At 43.2% G+C, this 27,000-nt stretch overlaps 1 protein-coding gene across 5 annotated transcripts in view; it reads left to right on the top strand.

Annotated features, from left to right (window-relative positions):
- Positions 1-27,000, top strand: part of AFF2 (ALF transcription elongation factor 2) — a 443,996-nt gene that overhangs the window by 287,750 nt on the left and 129,246 nt on the right. For 3 of the 5 annotated variants that reach the window (XM_081808148.1, XM_081808146.1, XM_081808151.1), the window contains 3 exons: positions 2,740-2,826; positions 8,405-8,441; positions 8,789-8,822. In XM_081808148.1, the coding sequence (XP_081664274.1) occupies positions 2,740-2,826; positions 8,405-8,441; positions 8,789-8,822 (158 nt within the window). The remainder of the gene's footprint in view (positions 1-2,739; positions 2,827-8,404; positions 8,442-8,788; positions 8,823-27,000) is intronic. The other 2 variants (XM_081808150.1, XM_081808149.1) reach the window with 1 other exon arrangement.

The following is a 27,000-nucleotide window of genomic DNA, read 5'->3' as shown; positions in this document are numbered from 1 at the left end:
ACTCTTGGTTTCAGCTCAGGTCATGATCTCAGGGCCGTGGGATCGAGCCCTGCATCAGGCTCTGTGGTCAGCATGGAATCTGTTTGAGATTCTCTCTCTCCCTCTGCCCCTCCCCCCATTCATGCTCTAAATAAATAAGTACATAAATAAAATCTTAAAAGAAAAAGAAAATTCAGCCTTTTCTGATTTTTCTGGGTCTGACTTTGAAGTCTTCAGCTCACATTAATAAACATCCACGCCGTTGTTAGAGATTACATAGAATGCTCTGTTGCTTGTGAAACCTACCTCTGTCAAATGCTGAAAGATAACACATCATTACTTACTTAGTCCTTTCTCCATTAACCATGTTTGTCAACTCTACAGTAACAGTCAACCTATCTGGTGTAGCAGAATGTGCACTTTGGAACTGGTTACCAGCATTCGCTTACCACTGCCTAATGGGAAGATGAGCCCCTGCTTTATTTCTCTCTCGGGGAGGATTGAGGGAGCCCAGAGATGAAGGAGTTTCAGACCCATCTCATGCAAGTGCGTGCGTGCATGTGTGCGCATGTCTGTGTGTGTGTGAGGTTTTTGTTGTTAATGGAGGGGTGACGCTTGGTGTTCAGCTTGGGCACTCAGCACTGGAGCCTGTTGTAAAAGCTTTGGCAACACTGTGCAGCAGGTGCTCATCCTACCTGAAGACTAGGCAGACTTAGTACAGTTGGATAAGTGTGCATGGGGGTTCTTATCTTGGGAATAGCGAGAACATAAAAATAGATTAATATCCTTCAAGTGTGAATGAAAAGGATGACAATGGAAAATCTGCTGTGAACTTTCCACACTTTACAGGTCTAGCTCATTTTGAGAAGTGAAAGAGCTTGCGCCAACGTTCCTTGCTGAAGATAGCCTTTCAGGAAATTATATTCCTTTCAACTGCATCTTCCCTACTTTAATCAAATGCATCGGTGGTAACACAGAATCGGCTTGCCATTTCATGAAATCTCACGTTTCCAGAGAATCAGTTGTAATTGAAAATGCAAACGTGGTCACAGTTCTATGTGGCCTGGCCAGCAGGGTGGTGTGCTTGGATGGTGATTCAAGATAATCCCATTATGCCACAGAGTAAATTTGAGGAGGGAGTTCATCCTTCCAGGTGTCTGAAACACCTTTTCATAAACCCAGAGACACACCTCTAAAGCCAGTGGTAAAAAGGGATGTGACGAAGCCTCTCATTGATGGAGGCGTTCTCCCTAGTTGCTGATAAGAGACAACATTTCTTGATCCCAGGCTGGGGCCTTACCGCCCCTTGGTTAGCTCTGGCTAAATAGGACCTGTATGTTTTACATGGGACAGATTTTGGAGAAGACCAGCCTTCCTCGGAAGAAGAAAACACCTAACATGTAAAAGAAATCATTCAGTAATTGGAATTGGGCTTCAAACTGTTGTCACAGAGAGTTACTTTGGGCCAGTTTTGATGAATGCCTAAGTAGCATACAAATGTTATCAACTGCATACAAATGCACAACTCAAAAACACTTGAAAACAGTTTCTCTCTTAAGTAGGTTAAGCATCCCCTCTAAATCTTGCATGCATTTTTAATGTCCTTAGCGCCTCCTTTTAAATAGTGCTAGGTAGACTCCAATCTGTGTCAGCCCTAGTCTGAATCATACTTACACATTCTGCTTCAGCACTGCCGCTGTGAATGAATCCGTCAAGTATCTCCCTGCATTACAGCTCTTCATACATCAAAGGCTCTTTTTGAACTGGGTAATTATAGAAGGGGGGAAAAATGTTTTAGTGCTACCTGAGAGTTCTTATTAATATTACCCTTGAAATGACTAATTATGTTACCCATAAAGATTGGGGAAAAGTATTATGTAACTGACTCATTAAGAAAAGGCCTTTCATCAAATTTGATCCTCTCCACTCTTCCCCAAAGCTCGCCTTTTTTTTTTTTTTCCATTATTGCATTGATTTTTATGTTGAATGTTTATACACCAGAATGTCTGATGAATGCAACATAGGTTGGCCCCCTCCTGCTTCACAAACTTTGTCATCTCTGGTGCTGGGACGTTGAGCCTGTGATTTAATTACCCCTCATCTTTGGGTAAAGCATGTTGGCCACGAGCCCTAAGACTCAGTCAAGATTTGAACAGCAGCTCTTTTCAAACCAAGGGTTTGAAGGGATCGAGAAGGTGCCCCTGCTGATAATGGAGAGTGGGAATCTCAGGGGCTTCTCCTTCCTACGTTGAGACTCGAACTCACGGGAACGCCGTGTGTCTGAATGAATGAACAAGCTCCAAATGTCTCAGAGTAAAGGCAGCACCAGGGGATGGGATTGCTGTCTTCCACCAGCTGAAGGCTTGTCATGTGGCAGAAGAGGAGATGAGATGTGTTCTGTGCTGTTCCAAAGTACGATCCATTGGTAGAAGCTCCTGGGAGACAGGCGTTCAGCTCACAACCAGGAACAATAGTGTGATCAGGCTGTCTCAACGTGGGACTGGCTGCTTCAAGCATTAGTGAGCTCCCTGTCCCTGGCTCTGTGCGAGTGGATGTCGGATGGCCCCTTGTGTTGTAGATAGGCTTCAAGCACCAGGATGGGGCAGGGGAACGGAGGGAATGGATTTAAGTTCCCCTGAAAACAATTAAGGCCAACTGAGTCCGTAAGTATTTATAAAGGGTCCTACTGAATTTAGTGCCAAGAAAGTGTCTGATTTGCTAAATGCCCCAAAATAAAATTGCTTTGTTTTTCCTCACCAGGAGATGACCCATTCCTGGCCTGCTCCTCTCACTGCCATGCATACTTCCGGGAACTCTGAGAAGAACACACTTTCCATCCCAGGACAGGTCAATTCTCTTGCTGCCTCCATTTTCCTTTATCTTGTAACAGTCTTCCAATTGGAGTCTTAAAAATACAAATAGCCTTGGTGTTCTAGTGCCATAAAATCTAGACTCCCACGGGGCACCTGGGTGGCTGACTCAGTTGAGCGCCCGACTCTTGGTTTCGGCTCAGGTCATGATCTCAGGGTCATGAGATCAAGCCCCGCGTTGGGCTTCATGCTCAGTGCAGAGTCTGCTTGAGATTCTTCCTCCCTACCTCTCCCTCCCCCTCTGTTCCTCTCCCTGCTCACACTCTATTTCTAAAATAAATAAACAAATAGAATCTTTTAAAAAAATCTATACTTCCTCCTGCCCCTCAGAATGTTAATATAAATCTCATTTTTCCTGAAGGAGAGTCTTTTTTTTTTTTTTAAGATTTTATTTATTTATTTGAGAGAGAGAGAGTGAGCAAGTGAGAGAGTGAGAGAACATGAGCAGAGGGAGAGGGAGAAGCAGACTCCCCGCTGAGCAGGGAACCCAATGTGGGTCTTGATCCCAGGATCCCAGGAGCAGGACCTGAGCCAAAGGCAGACGCTTAACTGACTGAGGCACCCAGGCGCCTCCCGAAGGAGAGTCTTTAAGAGCATATATACACAGATGCTGCTGGCCTGTGTATTGTACTACCTAGAGCCCTGCCCCTGTCCAAGTTACTGTGCCCAGAACGATAAATCGGAAGAGAGAGCTCATCCCTTAAGACCAACGAGGTGATGTAACAGGGACATCCAAGATTTTTTTTAATTAAAAAAACCTATACTCTTCCCCCTAATGGGTCAATTTTCAATTTTGCGTATCACCTTCCAGTCCTTGCTCACAAGCACACAGATCTTTACACGCCAGCACATCATATTGATAGAACTTCTTCTTCAGTTCTGTTGTCAAATGTTTAATTTTTTTCCTCACCTGCTCCCAGTAAGAATTTTTTTCTCACCATCAGGTTTTAAAATGCCTAAATAACCACGGCTATTTTAATAACATGCTTTAAAAGGAAAAGTAATGTCTTTCTCCCTTCCTTCCTTCCATCCAATTAACCATCCATTCATCCATCCATCCATTTATTCAGAAACCATTTTCTGAGGGCATACAATAGACTTAAAGTTGGGGATGAAGAAAAGCCCTCCATGGGTTATCAGCTAAATGACAAAACAGTGCAGAAAGTGTCTGCATAGAGAATAGAAGGTTCAGAGAAGTATCTGACAGCCCCCGGGTGTTGAGGAAGTGCTCAGAGAGGTTGCAGCATTTGTAGGATGCCTACAACTTTGACAGGTGGAGAAGGGCCCAAGAGAAGAACACTCCATGCAGAAGAACAGGATGGGCCAAGGCACAAAGAGATGAGGGCTCATGATGGCATGATCCATACTGGGGTGGTCTCAAGTGGCTGGTTCAGAGTCTGTGTAATGGGAAGTGGAGAGACCTCTGAACCCCGGGCAAATGAGTGCATCTCTGTAATTTAGACCTTGAATGTCAGCCGAGGAGTTTAGACTTATTTGTGGAAGGAGAAACCCAGTCATCCTTCAGTTTCTAGGGTCATGAGTTTAACAATAACATTGGCCTAAACTGCATTTAGTGATCCCCGTCCGCCTTTGAAAGGGGTCAGAAGTAAGTGAGCAGCAACCCTCTCTGTCCGCGTCCGGTGTGTGTGTCATTCCTTCCTGTATGCCCACTGTCCCTCCTTAGGCCACTCTGGGCTTGGGGTCCTCCTCCCTAGCATCCCAGCCAAGGGATCCATCCAGCCTTTTCAGGCGTTGAATCCAACACTGGTTCAGCAATTGCAGTGTTTTCAGCTGTGTTCTCCAATTTCGGAGATAATTTGCGCAAGTTGCAATTTTGACATTTACAAGTGTATACAATAGAACCGGTTGTTTAAATAGGCTTTTGTAGTAACTGCACAATTTGGAATCAGGCACAATTTGCATTTTCTGCCAATTATCTGTGCTCCCATCGACCGCATGATAAAGGTAGAGGCAACTGGCATGAAATGGTGAAACCAGGAAGGATACACACCCACTCTTTTGTTTCACTTGGTTCCTGCCAAAATGTTGGTTTGAAAGAAAAGTACATCAACAACATAATGCCAGGACGTGCCTCGCCTCATTCTATGCACATACTATCTAGTAAATAATTTAATCCTCATTACAACCCAAAGAGATTGGTAATTCGACTCTCCCTAATTCACAGAGTAGGAAACTGAGGCACGGAGTAAAGTCATGTGCTCCGAATCACTCAACTAATAAATCAGGGAATCAGGTGTTGTGGCGATGTGTTTATCACACAGATTTACAGATGCCTCGGTTCCAATTCCATTTTCCAAAACGTGGCCGTGTACGGTTAATACACAGGCCTGGGTGACCCCCCTTTCCTCAGTGTTTGCCCCGGACCTAGGTGACGCCACCCTCTCAGAAAGCATTCATTTCGTACATTTATGTTAGAGCTGGAGCAGCCGAAAGGGTGCTGTCTTAATGACCTTGGGAGCTGCAGACCTGGCTGCTTTTAATCCTGGCTCTGCCAATCGCTAGCTCGGTGGTCCTGCTCCAGTTCTTCTGAGCCTCAGTTTCCCCATCTGCACTATCTGTGTGTGTGTGTGTCTGCGCACGCACGCCTGCGGGCACTATATAATCCCAATGGATTTTTCAGGCCATGTAGTCAGTGAGTCTGCAGACTTACAAAAACAGACACAGTTGAAAATTCCCAACTTACTGAAGTTTACTTATCCATCCCAAATTGAAAATGCTGTGCTTTCTCATAGGGAATGGAAGGGCTCACGAGGAAGGGGGTACGTTGCTAAGCAGAGGTGGGGGGGCTGTGTCCTCAGGGGCAGTTCAGTAAAGCCTTCGTGGAGGTAATCGAACTCCAGAGAGAGGCTGGCAACTACAGCCTGTGGGCTTTTAGGTTTTTAAATGGTTAGGATTTTCAAAAGAAGAAGAATATGAATAGTTACGAATATTATGAGTTACTATGAATGGTATGAAATAACATGAGTGATATGAAATTGAAATTTCAGCGTCTATAGCTCAAGCTTTCTTGGAATCCAGCCACACTGATTCATTTACGGCTTAGCTGTGGCCACTCTCACTACAGCTTAAAATCTTTAGTACCCGGTCCCTTACAGGAAAAGTTTGCCAACCCCTGCTCTAGAATCTAGATCGTGTGGGAGCGTCTGATTGTGGGATTATCATCAAAGTAATTACTGAAAATGCTCTCACTTAAGTTTGTGAAAACAATTTGACATCATTGTATTCTATTACTAAAATTACTGACGTGACACGTCTACGAAAGAAACGCACAGATCAAAGTTAGGCCCTTTTTTAAAGATTTGTATGATGGGCATCAACAATTATGGCATGAACAATGCAGATTTTTTCCCACAACCAGGCTCTTTCCAGTCGGGGCTGGGTGTGTTTGTACAGTAACTTGGGTGATATCCAAAGGTGTTTCATTTGTTTGGAATTCTGGTTTTAAAAATCTTACCCAGCTTAACATTAAAATGGTATTAAGGGGCACCTGGGCAGCTCACTCGGTAGAGCATCCGGCTCTTGATCTCGGGGTTGTGAGTTCAAGCTCCACATTGGGTGTGGAGCCTACTTAAAAAAAAAAAGTATTAAGAATACATACCTCCAATGACCCAAATTCTGTAAATAATGCAATCCTCAAATTCATTTCATAAGTCACTGCCCCGATGCCTTGAACAACTGACTGTTGGGGTCTAAAGTCCAGAATACTTGGTTGAAGGTTAAAACTTCAGGCCACCTTCCTGGGACCAGTACAGTGACTGGCTGCATGTGTCACTCTCTAACCAAGTATTTGGTTTATTTGACCATAGAGCTTGTCATTTGATTCCTAATTGTATACGAGCCCAAACGTGCCCCATACGATTGTAATGAAGTCCCTTGTAAAAAAGAACAGGTAGAAATACTGGTATATAGTGAAGGACATACAAACCCCTCATTTATTGGCATTCTGGGAAAGAAATGAGGTGTTCTGGGTGATCAAAATTCTTGGATAACAAAAGGCCCATCCTTCCATAGGCATCATGTAATGAGAATCATTTTGAGATGTAATTAATATTTTTGCGACTTATAAAAATTCTACTGAATGTGCTTTCGTCTTTCTTGATAACTTAGACATTAGTTATTGGACTATGCTGTAAATATGCCCTCGGGAACTATTCAGATGGGTAGGAATGCCTGCCTCTATATTAAATGGCCATAGACTCCTGTGCTTTGTAAGTTTTGACTTGGCTGTTTTATTTTCTTTGGCCCCGTGTGCTGTCGGTTTCCATGTCTCTGCGTTCCCAGTGGCTCTGGGACTCCCAGTGGCCCCTAGGACTGTTTCCCCTTCCTCGCCATCTATGATTTGCTAAGGATTGGGAATCAAATGGCCAAGCTTGTTAGAGTTTTTCGTCAAAAGTCAGTTCTCTATCAAGTGAGGGTAGAGAAGCCTTTGAGCAGCAAACTGCATGGGCTTTGTGATAGCTCTTTAGTTGAGAGGCCTTTGCCATCTCTTGTGGAGTTTATGGTAGTCTTCTGGAGTGGTGATCTTGCTGGAAGTGAAGTCTCCTGGGCAACAGAATCATGCTAAATAGATTGAAGCATTCACTTTCCATTAAAGCACAGTGTTATTGTTCTTGATTACTTCTCTTAAAGACAAATGATACTGGGAGTCTAGTTTTCTTCTATAGGGGTGGCAAGACTAGGCTTCAAGACTAGATTACTTACAGCAGTGGTGGACATAACCAATTCTTGTATTTCCTTGAATTCCTTGTCTCCCTTTCAAAGCTCTTGTCTTGCAGTCAGCACTCCTCTTCCATCCCCACAGTGCCGTGCACGCACTGTCTGTTGTTATAGTGCTTCTGCCTGCGAGTTTGGTCAGGATCCACACAGATGCACCATGCTCCTGGAAAGCACCATGTGCAGAAATCTGTGTTTCTCAACATCAGTGAATGAGTCGTGTGCAGGGTGACTTTCAAATCAAATAGAAATCCCTTTAAATAACGCGCTCCACTCACATATTTCAAATGGCTTCCCATACTTCACCAAATTTATAATGAAGTTTTAAGAACACTTGTCTTGTGAAAATGAGATCCAGCTATCGAGTGTCACGGTTAGGGTGGAAAATTGGAGTTGTTACTATAAAAGGGAGCAACTGAGCACATCTATTAATTACGGTCTTGTTTACACTTCTACAAAAACCAGGATCATTTGTTAGTTTGAACCGGGACCCCTTTCCTTCCTTAGAGACATCATTGCCTAGCTAAGTGAGAAATTAAACACTTGAATTTCACACGTGTGGGTCATTTGTTCCCATGTTGCACATGTTTCATCAGTCTGATGGAATGGAAGTTATGGTCATGTTGTGGCAGGTTCGACTCACAAATGTTTATCCTTCAAATAGAGCTAGGGACAGAAGCCAACTTAATGAAATTGTTAAGAGTGGCTTCCTTCTTGGCAAACACTAGGCATGCTCTGTCTTCAACAATAACAAATACACCTTTTGATTCGTCTGTAGCATTTCACTAATATTTGTCTTTCTTGTGTGTTCTTCCTTATAGGAATCCCAACACCTGACCCCAGGATTCACCTTACAAAGTAGGTGTTTTTAAAAAATTCTTAGTCCAAACATTCATGTCATCTCCTCCCCTACTTTCTTCTCTTTCCTACCTAATATCATGAAAACATGAATTGACAATGGCAAAAAGTCATATTGTGATACATCCGATTGGTTCCTTTACTTTTTCATCTGTGATTTATGACAGGATGCTATAAATATATATATATATATATATGTATACATATATATACACACACATATACATATGTATATATATGTATATATGTAACTGGAAGGGCTGCATCTTTGAAGACCGATTTCATTCAGAGTGATCATTTGACAGTAGAAAATGTGGGTTGTAATTGTGTGTGCCCTTTCTTTTCAGAGTGGAGCGACCCGACCAGCAGAGCTTCTACGAAGTTAGTATCGCTGGAGTTGTGAGTACTTGGGTTTCCAAAGCAGGCTTCTTCAGGGGCATTTGGCAAGGAAATGATGCCTCGGTGCTGAGCGAATCTTGTTCTCTCTCCTGCTCCTCGAAAATAGGAACCTTGGCTCATAATAATATGGGGTTCGGTTAGAGAGGAGAATGAGATTTCCCACAATAAGCGAGTAACAGTAAAAATGAATGAGGTCACCATTAGACTCTCTAGCGAGGTAAAACAGGCTGGATTAATAATACCTGGAATATGAAAACAACTGTGATTCTTGACTGGTTGTTTGAACATTATGTAACTTCCGCCACAGACCTCATTATACACGATATTCAGACACCACTGACTGGGATGGAGAAAGGACACGTCTCAGCAGCCATGATGGGACATGAAGTGTTGAGTGGATTGTTATGACCAGTCAGCCTGAGACCTTGCTGTTTGTAGGTCATCTGATGACTGTATATTAAAGACAAACAAGGACAGCCAGGAAGAGATGGAATAAGAGATTACATGACATTGGGTTCAAATTCAGAAGCCAGGGCCCCGCGATTCTCTCGGCACTGTCTTCATTTGTTATTAATGCTAACTGAAGGAGGGGTACGGAGAAACCAATTTCCTCAGATTAACTACTGTAGATTTTGTAATATCCATTTGCCCAAGAATGTATCAAGGGAGTATTTCTCTCACAACTTCTTCCATTCCTAATAATGGAAAATGAAAGTCGACTTTTCTATGTGAGTAATAGTCACATACTTGAAAATTTTCAAAATGAAATAATTTATGACATTCAAGTGGTCTAACGGCACACTTGAAGTGAATTGCTCACCTTTTGGAAGATCACGAATAATTGCATAAAACAACTGGGAATGACTCCCAAATAGACCATGGCTCTGAGAAAGACAATGGCATTTCCATGTTCCTGGTTCTGCTGAAGAGCAAAGCCCCCAGAGCCCTGACCGCATCGTCAGTCCTCTTGTTTGGTTTTCTGGCCTGATCTGTGCCTTCACATTCAAAGTTCAATTTCAGCAACCAAGAACTCTCATTTAAAGAGGTGAGAAAAAAATAAGAAAGGGGGGAAATAAAACCATAACCCTGAATTAAGGACCAAATTATGTGGAAACATGGAAATCAAAATCGTCTTTGGTATTGTTCATTTCAGCTTTTCCATTCATTGCATCTTGAATTGCCCTTCCCCTTGTGATTCTAGTAAACAATAGATCTTATTCTCGTACTTTGCCCTTCTCCCATTAAAATGTCAATAGAACTCATGCACACACTTGAGCATTTAGGAAATCAACACAGGTTTCCAGACTTGAAAAAATATAAAAGTATTTTTCCCACTGGAAAATGATCTTACTCCTAAAGCAAGAGTATTAGGCTCCTGCTGTGAAATATGCTGATTTCCATATAGACCATAAAATTCAATATTTCAATAGTTTGTAACTAACAGAAATAAACTCGTCAATTGTGATTTATAGTTAGAGGCTGATTTCCAGAAAATAGCCCTTTATAGCACACTGGAATATTGTGTAATTCAGTAGGACTAAGGTTCTCTATGGGAAGGGTCGATAAAACTAGAAGACACTGAGTCCATTTTATGAATGAGCTGCTTTCTTTTTAGCTGCTGGATCTAAAGACCAATCATTGTCCATCAGACTTGAGCTGGAATAAGTTCCCTTCTTTATGGTAGGGTGTGGGTTTAAGACAGGACAGAAAGACTTATAATAATTATTTTTATTTTTAGCTTCCAAATTATTATCCGCTTTGCCATTACTATCACTCTCCCCTATTTTCCTGCCGTGTGCTTTTCAAGCCAGCTTCTAGGATTTTCCATGTGACAGTATAATCCTCCAGGCAACTAAGAACTTTCTGTGTGTAGACAGCCCGCTGGTGGCTCCAGTTTGGTGGGAAACAACCCCAAAGTTGCCCCTGCTGCAGGAGAGACACGTTCCCAAGGCCTGCAAATGTCCTGGACATGCTCCCGCCACTTACTGCAGGGAGAGAGATGAGAGTCTTGCAAAGCATTCCTTAATTACTGGGATACTTTATTAGTTTTCCTCATCTTGGCTTCTCTTCCCCAGTTGATGAAATGCAGATCTTCCATTTGGGCCTGGATTGTTTGTAAGGACTGCACGCACGGGCAGCAGGTTCAAAAACTGATCCAAGTGTGTCCGAATCCAAACTGGGAACCAGCCAGGCTCCCTCTGTGTTCTTGACAGCCACGCTCTCTCTGGGCCTGACCCCAGCAGTCTGACTGGCTTTTGGAGAACCAGGTCTTGCCTCGCTCAGTAGATTTCACTTTTTCTGGGATGTCCATCCACGTGGTGGCATCCTACCCGCTCTGTCTAGAACTCTCACTGCCTGTGAGGCAAGAGCATTAGACTGGAGGAGTTCCAAGACCTGAGTTTGCATCTATCTTCCATGGTAGTTACAGTACTGGAGGGAAAACACTGACCTAGAATTCAGAGAATACGAGTGTAAATCATGGGGAACTTTTTATTTCAAAATATACAGATAGAGCCCCCTAGGGAAAATTAAGCAAATTAATGAGCTATGTGTATACACATAAATGTACACACACAAACACTTTCCAGAATTCAAATGTAAACAGCTATACTCTAAAAAAAATGTTATACTCTTCAGTAATTAGACTTAACAACATAAAAGTGCCTTTACCTTTAACCCTTAGTAAGTTCTAGAGGAAAGAAGACCCTCCGCCTCTGTGAGTCTTGGAATAGGCCTCACCCAGGGCTTCTAAATCCAGTGGAGTTTCTAGCCTCCTTCCAAAAAGGTCTCTCTCCCAAAAGAGGGTGGGGCATGGGCATCTGAAGGCCAAATTGTATTTTTCAGGGCTCTAGAGTTGTATATTTGTACAATAATATAATGTTCGTTCTGCCTCTGAAAGATCCATTTATTTCCATTATGAGATTCAGGGATTGAATGTACACACCAGACATTGTGTTACTTTTCTAGTTTCTTAATGAAGCCATTAAGGACTGATGGAGGAGAAAACTGAAACCAAACCCAAAGAACTTGGATTTTCTTTGTCGAGTTGGATTGCTTCATCTAGTTTATAACATCTTGTCAATTCCTTGTCAGTACAGTGGCTTTACAAAAATGCATGACCTTGTTGGTCTTTTATGAGCTGTCCTAAATAAGAACAGGTAAGATGCATTCAGTCACCTGAGAAGCATTATCAGACAGCATCCATGTACTCAAGGGTATCCGTGTAGTCGGTCCTTGATGTCAGCTCATTTTGTGAGCACTATTGAGAAGATGGAAGCTCCAAGTATCCAGTGCCTTTGTTATACTTGGTTGTTAGCATCTGGACCCTGTCCAGTTGGAAACCCTCCAGACCCCCTTTTAATCAAGCAGCTCCTATGTTTTAAGCCATGCTGTCTCGAACGCCTGGATGGTTTCCATAAAAGCCCAATATGAAGGCAGATGTAGCTATAATGCTGTTCTTGCCATAAAACCAGTTCTTTCACTTACGGTATTAGCTACAGGTTTTCAAACATCCCAGCCATGGACCCGGAGACTTGATGAAAGGCCTTGCAGAGACAGACTAGTTGTGGTCAGTCTCCGTTCCCCTGTGGGTGATGGGTATGTTTGCCACATGAATGGATCCTTGAAGGTAGCGCTAGTTAGGAGGAAAAGGAAACATTTTGGCTACGAGGGCACAGAAGGGCCGAGTTACACTGCTCCTTGGCAGGCAAGCCTGAAGGCAGGCCTCTTCTCTCCCACCACGCTGCCCTTGCTCATGGGCTCTTGTGAGTTCAGGGATTTGGAACACCCCATTTGACATGTTGAATGTGGAAGACTCGGACAGCGGAAGTTAGTAGGAAGGAGGCCCACAGTACATTATACCCAAACCCGGTAAAATTGCTTTAAATAAAGCATGATTTCTAAACTCTATGTGGTAGGAAGAGTTCCTTACCACAGAGACTAGAAAGACTAGTAGAATGTTTTCCAGTTTATTATAACCAATAACAAGCATTACATTATTTCTCAGGTGAATTCTGAATTTTTTTAAACCCCCCCTCAAAAAAATAACTCTCACATTCATTACAACTCTGACCATCCTACCTAAAATTTTCTCATTGAAAATGTTTCTTTCGAGAATCTGATTTGAGATTCGAGGACTGCCAGGGCTTCTTGCGGAGCACTAACCTACGTCCCTAGCAATTTCATATACTCTTCCATAAGTAGATGTTTGGTCTGCCTTTTCGATACAATTCTGGTAGTGAAGCAACTGTGTCATGAGGCAGGGGGAAGGGGGCTGTGATTTTCTTAATCGGATGAATTCTTAATCAGAACACGTGATTTGGCACTTGGAGTTTGGACATGCTATTGAGGAGTGTGAGGCTTACGTGCGCCCGGCTCAACTCTCCTGATGCCCCGGTCATCTTGACGGCTTTCCTTAGTTGTAGCCGTTCTAGTTTTCAGGCCCAGACGTCTGCCAACTCTTGCTTTGTGTAGGCCCTGCCTCTCAGAGCTTGCCAACTTTTTCTAAGGACTTAATATTTTTTTGGATGTTCCCCACCACATCAGGGACAGCCACCTGGGAGCAGAGAAAACAAAATTTGGCAGCCTGTTCAAGCTGTGAATTAAAGGTAATTCACAGTTTGAAATGAATCAGCATGAGGTCCTTAAGAAGAGTAATCAGACATCAAGAGGATTTTATTTTGAGGATTGTATATTGGCTAATGTGACAACAAGCAATATTGGCATTTGGAATGTTCGCATCAAGAAGCGCTGAAGCTGCTGGTGCTTGACAGGCGCCAAGACTGAAAAGTGAGGCTCCTTCGATGGGAGGAGTGGGTTTCCACTTTCCTGACAGAAGCTCAAAACAGGGATGTTTTTGAGCAGCTAACATAAATCTTGAAAGATCAGATTTGACTTTTGTGTTGTTCACGTACCCAAGATGCGTCTGTTTCTGGTGGATTGTGAGAATCTGTAATTAGAAGCCAACATCTCCTTCTCTTTCTCTCAGGGAAAAGTCAAGTGTCTCTTTTTTTCCACCTAATTTGCATCCATATTTATTCATTCATTCAGGCTTTCGTTCCTTTCAACAAAAATGCATGAAGCCCCTAGTGTGCAAAGCTCTGGGTGAAGCACTGTGGTGAATTCACATGTCCTTCCCTCCAGGAGGTCCCAGTGAAGGTTACACTCACACTGATAACACCAGTACCTCAACTAAAGCCATATCGACTGAGAGGCTACTATGTTCTGGGCACAAGCCTTATGGGAGTCACCTCGTTATATTCCACAGGGGCAGAACCCAAAACTCGGAGACATTGAGTGAGTTGCCCAAAGAGCTAGAGTAACGAAGCCAGAACAAGACAGACTTCAGAGCACCTGCCCTTAACCTACACTAAAGCCATCCCATGGACACTTTGGAGATAGCCCTACTGATTTCCAGTCAGTTGTGATCTTGCCCAGGCATTAGGCCAAAGTGGACTGACCACCACTGCAGGCCAGAATGGTCACTGTCAGTTTGGTTTAGATCAGGGAATGTATTAGATCTTAAAACTGTCATTGCGAGGTCTTGCATATGCTGCACGTGTAGACATGGACGCCGTATAGGCGAGCACGGGTCTGTCCTCAGCTCAGGGCCAATGGCCCAGTTGTATCATTGTGCCCGTAGGATGCTTCCTTCAGAGAGGCAGAAGGATCTGTGCCTCTGAGGGACTTACACCACCATGTCAAATCCCTGGGAGGCCGATTTCTGTGACCTGTGGGAGGAACAGTATCTCTCCAGAAAGCTCCATTTTGCCATATTAAAGCAAACAGAAGACAGCTGATACTTAGATGTGTTTTTATGAGAGGCTCAGCCATCGCCTTTCATGCTTACCAACCTGGTTGATAATTGAAACATTTCTATGTGTCCTCCAAGTGGAATAATGTTAAAAGCTATTCCCAATGTGATCAACCAATGGCTTATTCCCCAAGTTCTCCTTGTTGTTTTGAACAGTAACTGGGAGTAAAGGAAGTAATGCTGGTGGAAGGCACTGAAGTTAATAAGCAAGGCACCAAAGTGAAAATAATTCCAGTTGTACAATTGAGTATAATGTGATCACACGCACACACGTGCCCATGTACCACATACTCTGTATTATAGAGTATCAGGTCCCTCTGATTCTGTCCAGTCTAATGAGATGCACGCACACATATGCATCCTCTTTTTTCGGTTACTGCATTATAAATTGCTACAACCAGGGCTACTTTCCTGTGCACTGTGATTATTTTTTTTAAGAATTTTTTTTTAAGATTTATTTATTTATTTGAGAGGAGAGAGCATTGACTGCAAGTGGGGGGCAGGACAGAGGGAGAGAGAGAGAGAGAGAGAGAATCCCCAAGCAGACTCCCCCCTGACTGTGGAGCCCAATGTGGGACTCGATCCCATGACCCTGAGATCATGACCTGAGCTGAAATCAAGAGTCAGACACTCAACCAACTGTGCCACCCAAGTGCCCCTGTGTTTCATTATCATAGACTCTCACAAAATGCATTAGCCTCACATGAGTATCACAGCAATCCCATTAGACAGCCACAGGTGAAAGGAAACCAGGTTGGGCTTGGGGGAAAATACTTGCCCGACCTCCCCCAGCTAGAGTTGAGGGAGCTGGGACTGGAAGCCAGAGTTCTGCATGCCCATTAGAACATGCTGACTTGTTCCCAGATTCCCCAGATGGCTGCAGGGCTGGAGCACATCAACCAGAGTGCCGACCAGTCTTCCAGGTGAAGAAACGATAGCAGTAGAAACAATAGCAGAAACAAGCCCCTGGATCATTCCCAGGAATTAAAAAGAAACAAACAGACCAACCCAGCTAAGGCTGGAGTAGCTGAGAAGGAGTATCTGCCCTGCTTCCAGACTATTCATTCTTCTTTTCCATCCTATCAAGCATTTCACAAACAGCCAGATCATCTGCCACAATGATGTTAACGGGAGCGTTATGTTTAAATGGTCTGCTCTTGACACCTTCCCAGAGCTGCTAAAAGCCCTTCCATTTTACTGACGAGTGGGGAACAGTGTTGGTAGAATACTGCAGATGCTTGCACAATTCCAGCTGTAAAATCAGTTGAAAAATCTGACAAATGCCTTTCTTTGTGGTCATTCCATCCACATCCATAATGAGGACCCAAACAGGAGAAGGTCTCAAAGCTATTCGATTGACATCTTCAAATATGCTGCCAAGATGGGGACCCAGAAGGACAGAGGGATGGTATGCCTTGTAAATGCAAATGAATACAGTGTCTTTTCTTTGCTACCTCCCTGGGATCTTGGCACCCAGTATCCACCAGGGCAGCCCCTAATACACCGCCTGGTCCTTAGCTCAGGGGAAAGGGGATCTAGGAAGGGGTGAGGGGTGGAAGGTAATGATCTGCCCAGAAGCCAGCCTATAGTTCTGCCACCTCGGTTGCCCAGTTTCAGGACTAACCCCATTTCTGCATAGGTTGCCCACTTCTTAAAATTCCAGACTGGTATCTTGATATTGTAATAACATGAAGTTATTTCTAGATTTTCAAGAGAAAAATCCCCCCAGAAGTCCCTTATACTCATAATATCTAGAAATTGTCTAGGATATGTGGAAGTTGAAAATGTTATTCTAGGTGTCTCCAAAATCAGTTTTGTGTATCCTTTAGTACAGCAAGAAAGGAAGCATAGAAACTTGCATGTGAACTTGGGTCGTTCCAGCCACCACTTCCGGCCACCTTCTGTATGCCCTCGCCACCTCTCCCAGGCTTGTCCTCTCCAGGTTCTCACCCCAAACAGCCACGTCCACTGCTAGTGCCAATGCTGGGGACCCAGCCTGCCCGGCGTCCTTTGCCCTGTGCCCCTTCTCTGCTTCAGTCGCCCCACCACCCTTCATCCTACAGCCACTTTGTAAGAGTAAACCAACCTTGCGGAGAAGGAGATTTCCTCTTAGCAGGTGGATGACGTGCTCAGGATCACAGACCTAGTTCGTGACAGAGCTGGAATTTCACTCTAGGATTCTTGTATTAAAAAACTCAGACTTTTAGCCCTTATACCATACCTGCCACACCATATCACATTTCAGTTGAACAATCACTAATCGTTAAGGACGAAGGCAAATAACACTGCTAATAATAATAATGCTTTCTAGTCCCATGGTGCTCTCCATTTCTACACATACTGTTACATTTGGTCTCTCCCCAATCCTGGGAGCCAGGAGGTGGGGCGGCTCAGATCCCAGCTCTCTCACTCCTTGCCATGTGACTTCATGACGTCACTTGGTGCTTCTCCGAGCCTTTGCTGCATCATATATAAAATGGAGACTCGATATTCCTCGGATTCCTTAGTGAATTGTGCTTCTGTCAGATGAGCTCATGAATGGAATTGCAGGCAGTTATTTGCATTACTTCTCTCCCCATGGTAGGAATGAGGCAAGTCACGCTCGGGGGGCTTGAGTGACATGCCCAGGCTTGCACAGATCATAGTGTAGTGTTGCCAGGCTCAGTCCCAAGCCTCTTGAGCCCTAGTTGAGTGCTCTTTTTGCTAATATCTGCCATTGTTTCTCAAAAGTGTTGCATCGATGTGGTTTGAATCAAAGGATCGACGCCCAGTGCTGACGGAGAGCCTTTGACTTAAAATCAATCACTGTGTGTGCCACTCCTCTCCTAGTTAGATTAGCCATGCCCAGCTCATTTCTGGACGTTTCACCACATTGATGACAGTGAGTGCGTTTTCCCACCTCCTCACACCCAAGGTATCATTTATTCAGTTTAGTGATAGTTTGAGCATTTGTGGAAAAATTTGAAGACGTTCCCCCCAATCGCATACATGTTATAACCTCACTTAGAGCATGCAATTTGGGGTTAGGTCCCCCCTTTATCTTCCTGCTTTTTTCGGGGTGCTCTCTTACTTTGAGATCAAAGAGGACCTGAAGCCTGTGATCTGTCTTGACCTTTCCTACTGGATTAAAATTCCAGGTTGCTATTGTGGTAACCATACCTTGAAAATTAGATCTTGACAGTCACTACAAAATTTAAAAGTGCACTCCTGCCATGAACTTTGAAGAAACATTGCTTACCATTGTCAGCGACATCCTCTTAATTGAAATAATCTGCCTTGCCTTCTGCTAGAAAGAGTTTGGGGGGGGGGTGCAAAAAGATTATATCTTGACGGATTTTTTTAACATAAAAATGGCTTTGCTTTGAAGCAAAGCTGTTTTCTGCATGAAATTTAAATCAACTTCAGCTCGATTTATACTATTCAGAGAGAACTGTGATATTCGGGGTGGCAGGAAGCCAAGATGCACAGTAAAGATGTAGAGACACTGAAAAAAGCTACTTCTGGGGGTCCATCTCGGACAAACCTCCATGGCCCTGGGGTTCCAAATGGCAGCCACTTGCGAACCACAGATTGTGGTGCCCGGGGCTCGGCACTGTAGGGAGATGCACAACAGCCCCACGACAGACTTTCAGATCCAGAGGGCAAGCAGTCCCTGATTTGCCCCGTGGCACAAAGAGCTTGAAATCATATCGTTGCTCCCAAGCCAGGGAAATGAAACAAGCAATCCAGGGTATCTCGCTTGTGAAGAAGCTGAGGCATTGAGGTGTTTGAAATTTCAGGGATTCTCTGGCTGCCCTTCCCTTTCGAATTTCCCCCAAGACAAGCACATCGTGGTGTGTCTGGCTTTATAATTAGTTGGGGGCTCTGTCTGTGGTTCCATAACAGGATTTTTTTTATTCGACTGGGCTTTTAAAATTTCTTTTTTGACATTCTCATAACAGGATTTCAACGTGTGTTTCCTACACAACACATAGAAAATCTCTCTCTCAAACTCTCTGAAAGGAGCAATTTCAGACAGAGGTGATGCTCTCGCTCTGAGAAAATTGGCATACTCGTTCCCACACAGCAGATATCAAACATTTAACCTGCTGGATGGTATCAGGTAGTTGGGAGTGAGGGATGTGGAGCAACAGAAGACCGAGGGGTAGCTCAGTCTGAAGGCCCTTGGGGGGATGGGGACACTTGAGAGCCTCTTCATTCTGGCTTGGTCAGTCTGTGTGCCGAGGAGACTGAGATAGTGCTGAGTGGATCATGATATTCCTCCAAACCCAAGGAATGTCCGGGAAAGCCTAACCAATAGTCCCTTCCACTCGTGAGGACTGTCAAGCCCCCAGGTAGCATCTTTAATGGAATAGGTCCACAAGTTTGCGAGCTGCTTAGGGGGTGCTATGGATTTGCCTGCATGTTCTCGCAGCTGATACAAGACCCACTACACAGGAGGTAGCCAGCAAACGTCATCGAGTGACTGGCAGGTAAAGGATCCAGAAAGCAAGAACGATCCAGAAGGTGTCAGTTCTTTTAAATTAATATTAACATTTTGACATATTTTATTCTTCTATTCCTCAATCCACATTGAAGAGGTAGTATCATAAGAAGAAATATGAAGACACATGTGGGTGTGTCTGAATAGAGTGGAAAGCAATATAGTGTAGAGATTGAAGTGGAAAGGCCCTGGAGGCAGATTGCCTGGGTTCAAATCCCAGCTCCACCATCTTTAGTCATGTGATCTTGGTCAAGTCACTCAACCTCTCTGTTACTCAGTTGTCCTCATCTGTAAAATGGGATGGTAATAGCACCTACATCATAGGATTAAGTGATTGAAGTGCTTATTGTGGTGCTTGGTACATAGAAAGTTCTCAGTAGACATTAATTATGGTTATTAATTATGCTCATGATTAGTACTGTCATTATTACTGAGTGCTCCGAGCCACTGTCATTTGCAATGTGTTCTAGTCTTTGGCCCCTCAGGGAGCCTTTCACTCAATTCCCTGAGCTGTCCCAGAGGTTCCCAGTTGGAGCAAGACCTCTCCAGAGCTAGCAAACCCAGTCTACATTGAACATTTCCTCTGTTGACCCACCTACCCCAGCCACCGAGGATAAAAATGACCAAAGGCTAAAATGTCTGGAATGCATACACTTTGGGTACTAGGCACATTCTTCTTCTTCTTGGAGCTCGTCACAGCATCTTATCACAGCCACAGTGGTACTTTTAATTCTGTGCTAGTTTTTAAAAATAAAAGGGACTTCTTGGGCGCCTGGGTGGCTCAGTTGGTTAAGCGACTGCCTTCGGCTCAGGTCATGATCTCGGAGTCCTGGGATCGAGTCCCACATCGGGCTCCCGGCTCAGCGGGGAGCCTGCTTCTCCCTCTGACCCTCTCCCCTCTCATGCTGTTTCTCTCTCGCTCACTCTATAATAAATAAATAAATAAAATATTTTTAAAAAATAAATAAAAATAAAAGGGACTCCTTAAGTGCCAGGCACTACATTGAATGTTTATATCCATTAGCTAATTGAATAGTCACACCCCAATGAGATGTAGGCACTGCTGTTATCCACATTTTACACAGGAGGAACTGAGGTTCATGAATTGAAGCGAAGTTCTCACAGCCAACGACGGTGGGTTTGTGTCTTGAACCTATGTCTGGCTGACTCCAAGAAGAGACCCCTGAACCTTGGCCTTCCTACCTACCCATGGAATCACCAATCCCAGAGCCCACCTGAACTCGGTTGTTTGGGGCTATCGCAGTACCTACCTCCTCAGACATAACCGAGAGAACAACAGAGGACCAGAACTTGACCAAAGACATTCTCTGCCCCTGATGCCCAGGATCGCCTCTCACCTTTTATAAAAACGCCACTGGAGTAATTTCCTGAGTCAACTGTGGGTTGCTTGGTTCACATATATACGAATAACTGCTTCTGAAATATTATAACAAGCACATTGGCAGTTGAATAATCAGAACAGAATCCTTTTCTGAATTCCCCCATTTTTTGCATTCATAAGGGGATTCGTCTGAATCAGAAAACACAGGAATAAAATTTCATGGGCTAGCCCCCCCCATTCTGTGAAATAAAAACTCTATTCCCTTGCCTGGACAAATCATTCCTGATGCTGCATCTCTGCTTCTGTTTCCTTGGTCTACAAAGACATTTCAGACTCTGCCTTTAATTATGATCAGGCTTGACTATGAATCTCTTGAGAAATAAGCTTGTTTTTGCTGGGAGGGAAGGTAAAATAACATTTAAATAGGTTTTAAAAATAAGAAAGAAATCTCAGAAGACGCACTATTGTAGAACACATTGTATATCAAAATATATAAGCACGTAGTTGTAACAGTGACTTAGTAAACACATTGCTGAGTGAACTATGAAAAATAATCCACCGAGGTGCTATTTCCCTTACTCCTAAGTACTGAGTTAAGAGAGCATTGCCATAAAGTAGATATGCACTGTTTAAAAATATTTGTGTGTGGGTTTTTTTGAATATCTTTTTTGGACCCAATAGACTAATTTTTTTCTTGCCTTGCTAGGAAAAGTACACTGTAAGGAATTTAGTTAAGTGGTATATTAAGTGAAGGTCTAAAACATTTTTTTAGAAGATAGCAGTTCCGAGAAAAGAAACATCTTTAGCAGTTTGATTCCAAATATGACATAAATCAACTATTAAACAGAATCAAAAGTGGTCCAGTGAAACCTTTGCAATCTGTTGTATAATTTAGAATTGGACACCCATTATATTTGCTACTGGCACCTTTATTAGCTGAAGAGCTTGAAACTGAGTAAAATAAATATATCAGTACAAGTAAATGAATTTTCATGTTCTAGAAAGTGATTTTTCTCTGGACAGCATGAATTCTGCTGGTCCGATGACTACCTCTGTGGAAGAGCAACCCTCTCAAAGACCATTCTTGGCATAAAGTTTTGTTTTAAACTCTTAGAAGCTCTGTCCCCAAATTATAGAATAATAGGAGGTGTTCCTGAGCATACGTTCTGGTATTGCTCTTGCTAAAATGCTTAGATCTAAACTGTAAAGTAAGTTGATTTTTAAAATCATGCTACAATTCGGGTTCGTTGTCTTTTAATTCCATGTAAAAACAAAATTTGATGAGATATGATGAGACAGTTCATTATGCACATCAGAGCATGTCAAGCCTTTTCCAGTGTAAAGCCATTACACAATCTCCCACGTTTGAAGCCGTGGCATGAAACTCTTTTCTTAGTTGAATTCCAATAAAGGTTTCAAAGAAATGTTTCTCATAAATAGCAATTCAACAGTTTCTCCTTTTCAAAAGCAGGCAAAGGACAAAGCAGACAAATCATGACAGTTTCTCATAATGAAAACACCAAGAGAATGCGCATCCACGAGCCCACTCTAGTGCCATGTCGTTTGGCTGCATGATGGTTATCACTGAATGATTATAACTCACAATTTTACGTGGGAGAGAAAAAAGAAAGACATATAGAGATGTTTTCCCACTTGAAGCAAACCTGTCACCAAAGTTCTAGCATATATTTCCAAACAGATAAAAAGGTAATTTTTCACCCTTAAAAAGAATCCTTCACTTTGAAAATGATTCACTGCAGGTTTCCTCTAAATAGTAAGCTCATCTCATGCATTTACAATATGGTTTGATTTTCAAAATGTCAATTTACATGCACTTTCCAGAAACAAATCTATTGTGCAAAGTGGTGCTTACTTGTATAGCATCAAAAGGTAAAAGTATTTTTAAAAATTGGGGTCCACGGTTTATAGCATGTGCTCATCATTAATATTAATGATTTAGAGTCCAGCAGCTTTTGCTAACCCAAGTAGAGATGGAGATGCCGCAGGCTGCCTCAGAGGTAGTTCCGTAATGCTCATTCGTAATTAGCGAAATGCCGTATTTCAGCAGCAGCCAATCAGCCGCAGCCTTGTTCTTGTTCTCATGGGAACCTAATCCTGGAGTCCCTTCTTCCCCCTTTTAGTTTGCCTGGCCCGCGGACACATTCCATGAGCTGAACATCTAACGATAAATTAGTGAGGAAATTAGGGCGGTTTTCATGACTAGCGTTTGGGATGGAACGCAATCCTTAGTGTGCGAAGTGGACAGATCGGGAACTGGAGATGGGGCATAGCGCCTCTTGGAACGTGAATTCTCTAAAGCACCCTGGCAGCCCGTGTGGAAAGTTTCCCTGGTATTGTCGTTTCGAACAGAGCAGGATGCCATTGGAGAGGGAGGCAGGGCTGAGCCGTGCAGCATCATATGACATCTGTGCCCCCGGGGAACTGTGAGCATGTCTCGGCTACAGAAGACACACCTCCCCATGTGCCTTGGGATGTGTTCCTCCAGGTGCTGGATGGTTTGGCTCTTTAAAATGTATTCAGTCTTTGTTGGAGAGAGGATCAAACCACCGCAGGAACATTTATAGCAATATAGAGATAGGCGCTATATGGATTCTCTCTTCTCCTAAGATGCTTTCTTTGGGAAACTCGTCTTGCTCTGCGTGAAAATAAAACAACCCCAGGGGCACCTGGGTGGCTCAGTAGGTTAAGCATCTGCCTTCTGCTCAGGTCATGATCCCAAGGTGCTGAGATCAAGCCCTGCATCGGGCTCCCTGCTCAGCAGGGGAGTCTGCTTCTCCCTCTCCCTCCCCCTCCCACCCCACTCAGGCTCTGTCTTTCTCTCCCTCTCAAATAAATAAATAAAATCTTTAAAAAAAAAAAAAAAAAGAAAGTAAACAGCCCCAGAAATAAACGCAAGCATTTTCGAAACCCTCATTCACAACTTGGCTAAACAGAGTTTTGAACTTCCATATGGAATTTAGCTTGAGCAGTTTTGCCACAGGTTTTTCAGAACTGATTATACAGGGTTAATCCTGGGTCTTTTATTTGTGGAGCACTGGTTTCAGACTTTGTTTTCTTTCTCTTTTTTCTAAGAATTCATTTATTTATTAGAGAGAGAGAGATGGGAGGGGCAGAGGGAGAAGGAGAATCTCAAGCAGACACGGGGCTCTATCTCAGGACCCCGAGATCACGACCTGAGCAGAAACCAAGAGTCGGATGTTCAACCGACTGAGCTACCAAGGCGCCCCTTCAGACTGTTTTTTTCAAATGTAATTGTCTCAGATAATTTCCAAGAACACATTGAGCTTCTCAACTGTAAAAGAAAAGGTCCGTTTCTGCACGCGGTTGTGAGCACCGGGAAGGTTGGCCAGAGAGTCATGAATGTGGCACAGGTGGTTATTTCAAGTGTTTTAGTATATTGACCCTCATCTTCTAATTGAAAATTGGGCTTTTACTGGGCTCCTTACAATAATCCCTTATTAGTGTCAAATTTGGAAGCTTTGGCTGTACGGCCTTAAACTTACACCACGCAAATGATGTGGACAATTGAGGCAAATCAATTCAGTGGGAAAGAAAATAACCTCGCTTTCTGTCCATGATGGGGGCGTGTAAGGCAAAATTATTTTAGGTATGAAATATCTAGATTCACTTTCCCTCAGTTGTTTACCGTCAACGATCACCACGGAATAGTATTTGTCCAGAATAGTTATTCAGGAAAAAAAAAAAAAAAAGCTTTTATGATCCAATATATTTGGGAACCAGTGGGTTAAAAAAAACCAAAAAACTAAGAAGTCTTTTCATTATAGAAATCCTCTGAGCCTTTAATATGCTAATGTTCACTGCGTTTCTACAGGAGGGGTGTAGAATATGAAGTGTTCCCCAAACTAGCTGGGCCATAGAATTTTTCCCCCAGAATACCTACCAACATCCATGCAGATGTAGCCTCCGCCTCATTAGCCACCTGGAGTGGAGATGCTCCATATTTGTTTACCTTGCCACTCCCACTCACTCCTCGTCTAGTTCCCCCCCCCGAGATCAGAAAGTATGCGTTAAATCCAATGTCCCTTTTAAGCAGCTTGGTGGAATTACAGTTTGTATTCAGAAATCGTGGAGGCTTCATTTTGTATTGGTAGCCTGGAAGGTGTTCTGAAATCCCACCAACTTTCACTCTGAAGGTTTCCTTTGTGAGGTGCCTTTTGTCTGGTTTTGGTTTTCTCCCCCGCAGACCACCTGCAATTGTAAGTTGTCTCCTGAGTGGTTGACTCCAGTCTTCCCATCATCTTCCCTCCCTGTGGGGAGAAAAGCTGGCTGAATAGAGAAAGAATCGCTGCACACTCACTGAACATTCCTGGCAGATAATTTGCTGCCATGTTTTATAAAACCAGGGACTGGATGTGCTTAAGAGCTTTTTATTAGATATTGCCCAGAGAGATAATAGTCCTATTATCCTGGCGACTTTTGAGACCATTCTGAATGCTGGTATTATTGAAAATGCAGTAATGAAGTCAACTCTCAAATCTAAGCATGTAGATTGTCCACTTCAAACTGTGTCTTCCCCAGCTGGCAGCTCTGGGCTGCCTCCCTGCACACACACACCCTTTTGTGGGAATGTGTTTTTGGAATGCAGCCTTGCATAATGTTAGATTGAGAAAAAAATACAATTAAGAAGATTTTTTATTTTTTTAAATTTGGGAGGGAGGTTGCATCACACACAATCCAGAGTCTAAAGGGAAGAATTTCCCACTTGGCACCGATGTTCCATGTAATGTACTCCTTGGCTCTACCAGCAGCAGTAATCCAGAGCTGATGTATTCCCTCCTAAACAGCCAAATCATATTTTCAACAAGGCCAAGAATGTGTCCTTTACTTAAGCGCTTTCTTTATAACAGATCTCCTATGATGAGGAGCAGTTACTATGCAGTGAAGCTGGTATAAACCCTACATTGGGATTTCTGGTCTTCTGATCTACATGCTTAAAACAAAGATGTTTCCATGTACACAGGCCGCCATTTAATTATCATTTTGAATTACTTTATTGACTGAAACATCCGTTTTGTATGCATTTTACAACAATGACTATAACATACAAGCCATGTATAATTTTCATTATGTCTTATCTCATTCTCATTATCCGAGGCGTGATAGTAGATAATTAGTTGATTGGGTATGAAAGCACCCAAAATATTGATGGGCAGCAGAGATGAGCCTTCACCAATTACACGTTGTTATTTGTATTTATTCCTGATGTACACTCATTATTAGTAACATGCGTCTTGTAAAATTGGCAGAACGCGAGATGGCTTGGTGATGGTATTTGGAATATATTACAACAGCTACCTTATACCATGGAGGAACTCAAATCTTGACATTTTTATTCCTGGGATTAACTTTTTGCCTTTAGATTTTCTCACGCATTATTATCACTACTTATTTTATGCCTGTGTGTCAGGAACCCATTTTTACAAACACCATGTTTCTCAGCAAATTGGTAGGGTTAAATTAGGAAATGTGGCAGTAGAAGAATGATCCACCCAAAAAAATAACAATGATGACAATACAGAATGCTGAGAGGCTGGTCCGAAGGCGTGGGGCAGGACGGCTGACGGTCACACACCGTGATCTCTGTGCAGCAAGCTCTTCTTTGCATTATCCTGGTTCCCTGCACCAGGAGGTGGCCATCCAACCACATGTAGTGCTTACAACATCTGCTTGATCGATTGCATTATTCACTGAAGTCTGGGAAGCTCAGATTGAAACATCATCCAGGCGGTAGCAAGTTACTTTTCCAAGGGCATTTTTTAAAGGCACCCCAGTAGAGTTCCCATCTAGATTCATGATTACTCTTTGAGGAAATACCAGGAGTAGATACAGAAGCCCAGCTTATCTTGTCACGTCGCAAAGTCATCCTATGGAAGGGATGCTTCTTACTGTGAGTCGAGCCTTCTCTTGCTGTCCTTGTATTTTTATTTGTCCACAGGGAGAACAGGGCTAGGCCGGGAATGATGCTGGAAATCTAGGCGGCAATGTGAGAAGGCATGTGTATTTTCATCTACAAAGAGTAGTAGAAATAAGATTCTTAGCAGTCAGAAGACTCTTACTTTTGCCATCAGATAAAGTTCTGCCAGCAAATCAGCCACAGGTGGACCTGGTCTTGGGGTGGAAGTCTCCTTATTTTGCATTTCTTTCACTGCAGCTGAGTTCTGATGAAAGCCAAGAGAGAGACAAGTTGAAAAGAATAAAACAAGGGCTCACTGCGTGTCCTTTGTTAAGGTCCACTGCTCTCTGAGCACGTCTTCATCATTCGGTGCATTGTTCAATGAGAGATCTTTAACTCAAAGAGAAGCAGGCAGAGTACTGATTGGATTGGACTCTGCCAGTTGGCCTACCTCGAAAGTCCAGAGTGGATTGGCTTCAGATGGGTAACCGATGCAGTTTTTCAAAAGGATGGCCAACTTCCACTAGTTGGGGATCCAACTCAGTGACTTCAAATCAGCCAGAAAGGGTGGAAAGGCTTCTCTGCATC

This window comes from Leptonychotes weddellii, chromosome X (assembly GCF_054177405.1).
Source record: "Leptonychotes weddellii isolate Sample4059 chromosome X, ASM5417740v2, whole genome shotgun sequence".
Taxonomy (NCBI): Eukaryota; Metazoa; Chordata; class Mammalia; order Carnivora; family Phocidae; genus Leptonychotes; species Leptonychotes weddellii.
This window is presented reverse-complemented; position numbering and strand designations above follow the sequence as displayed.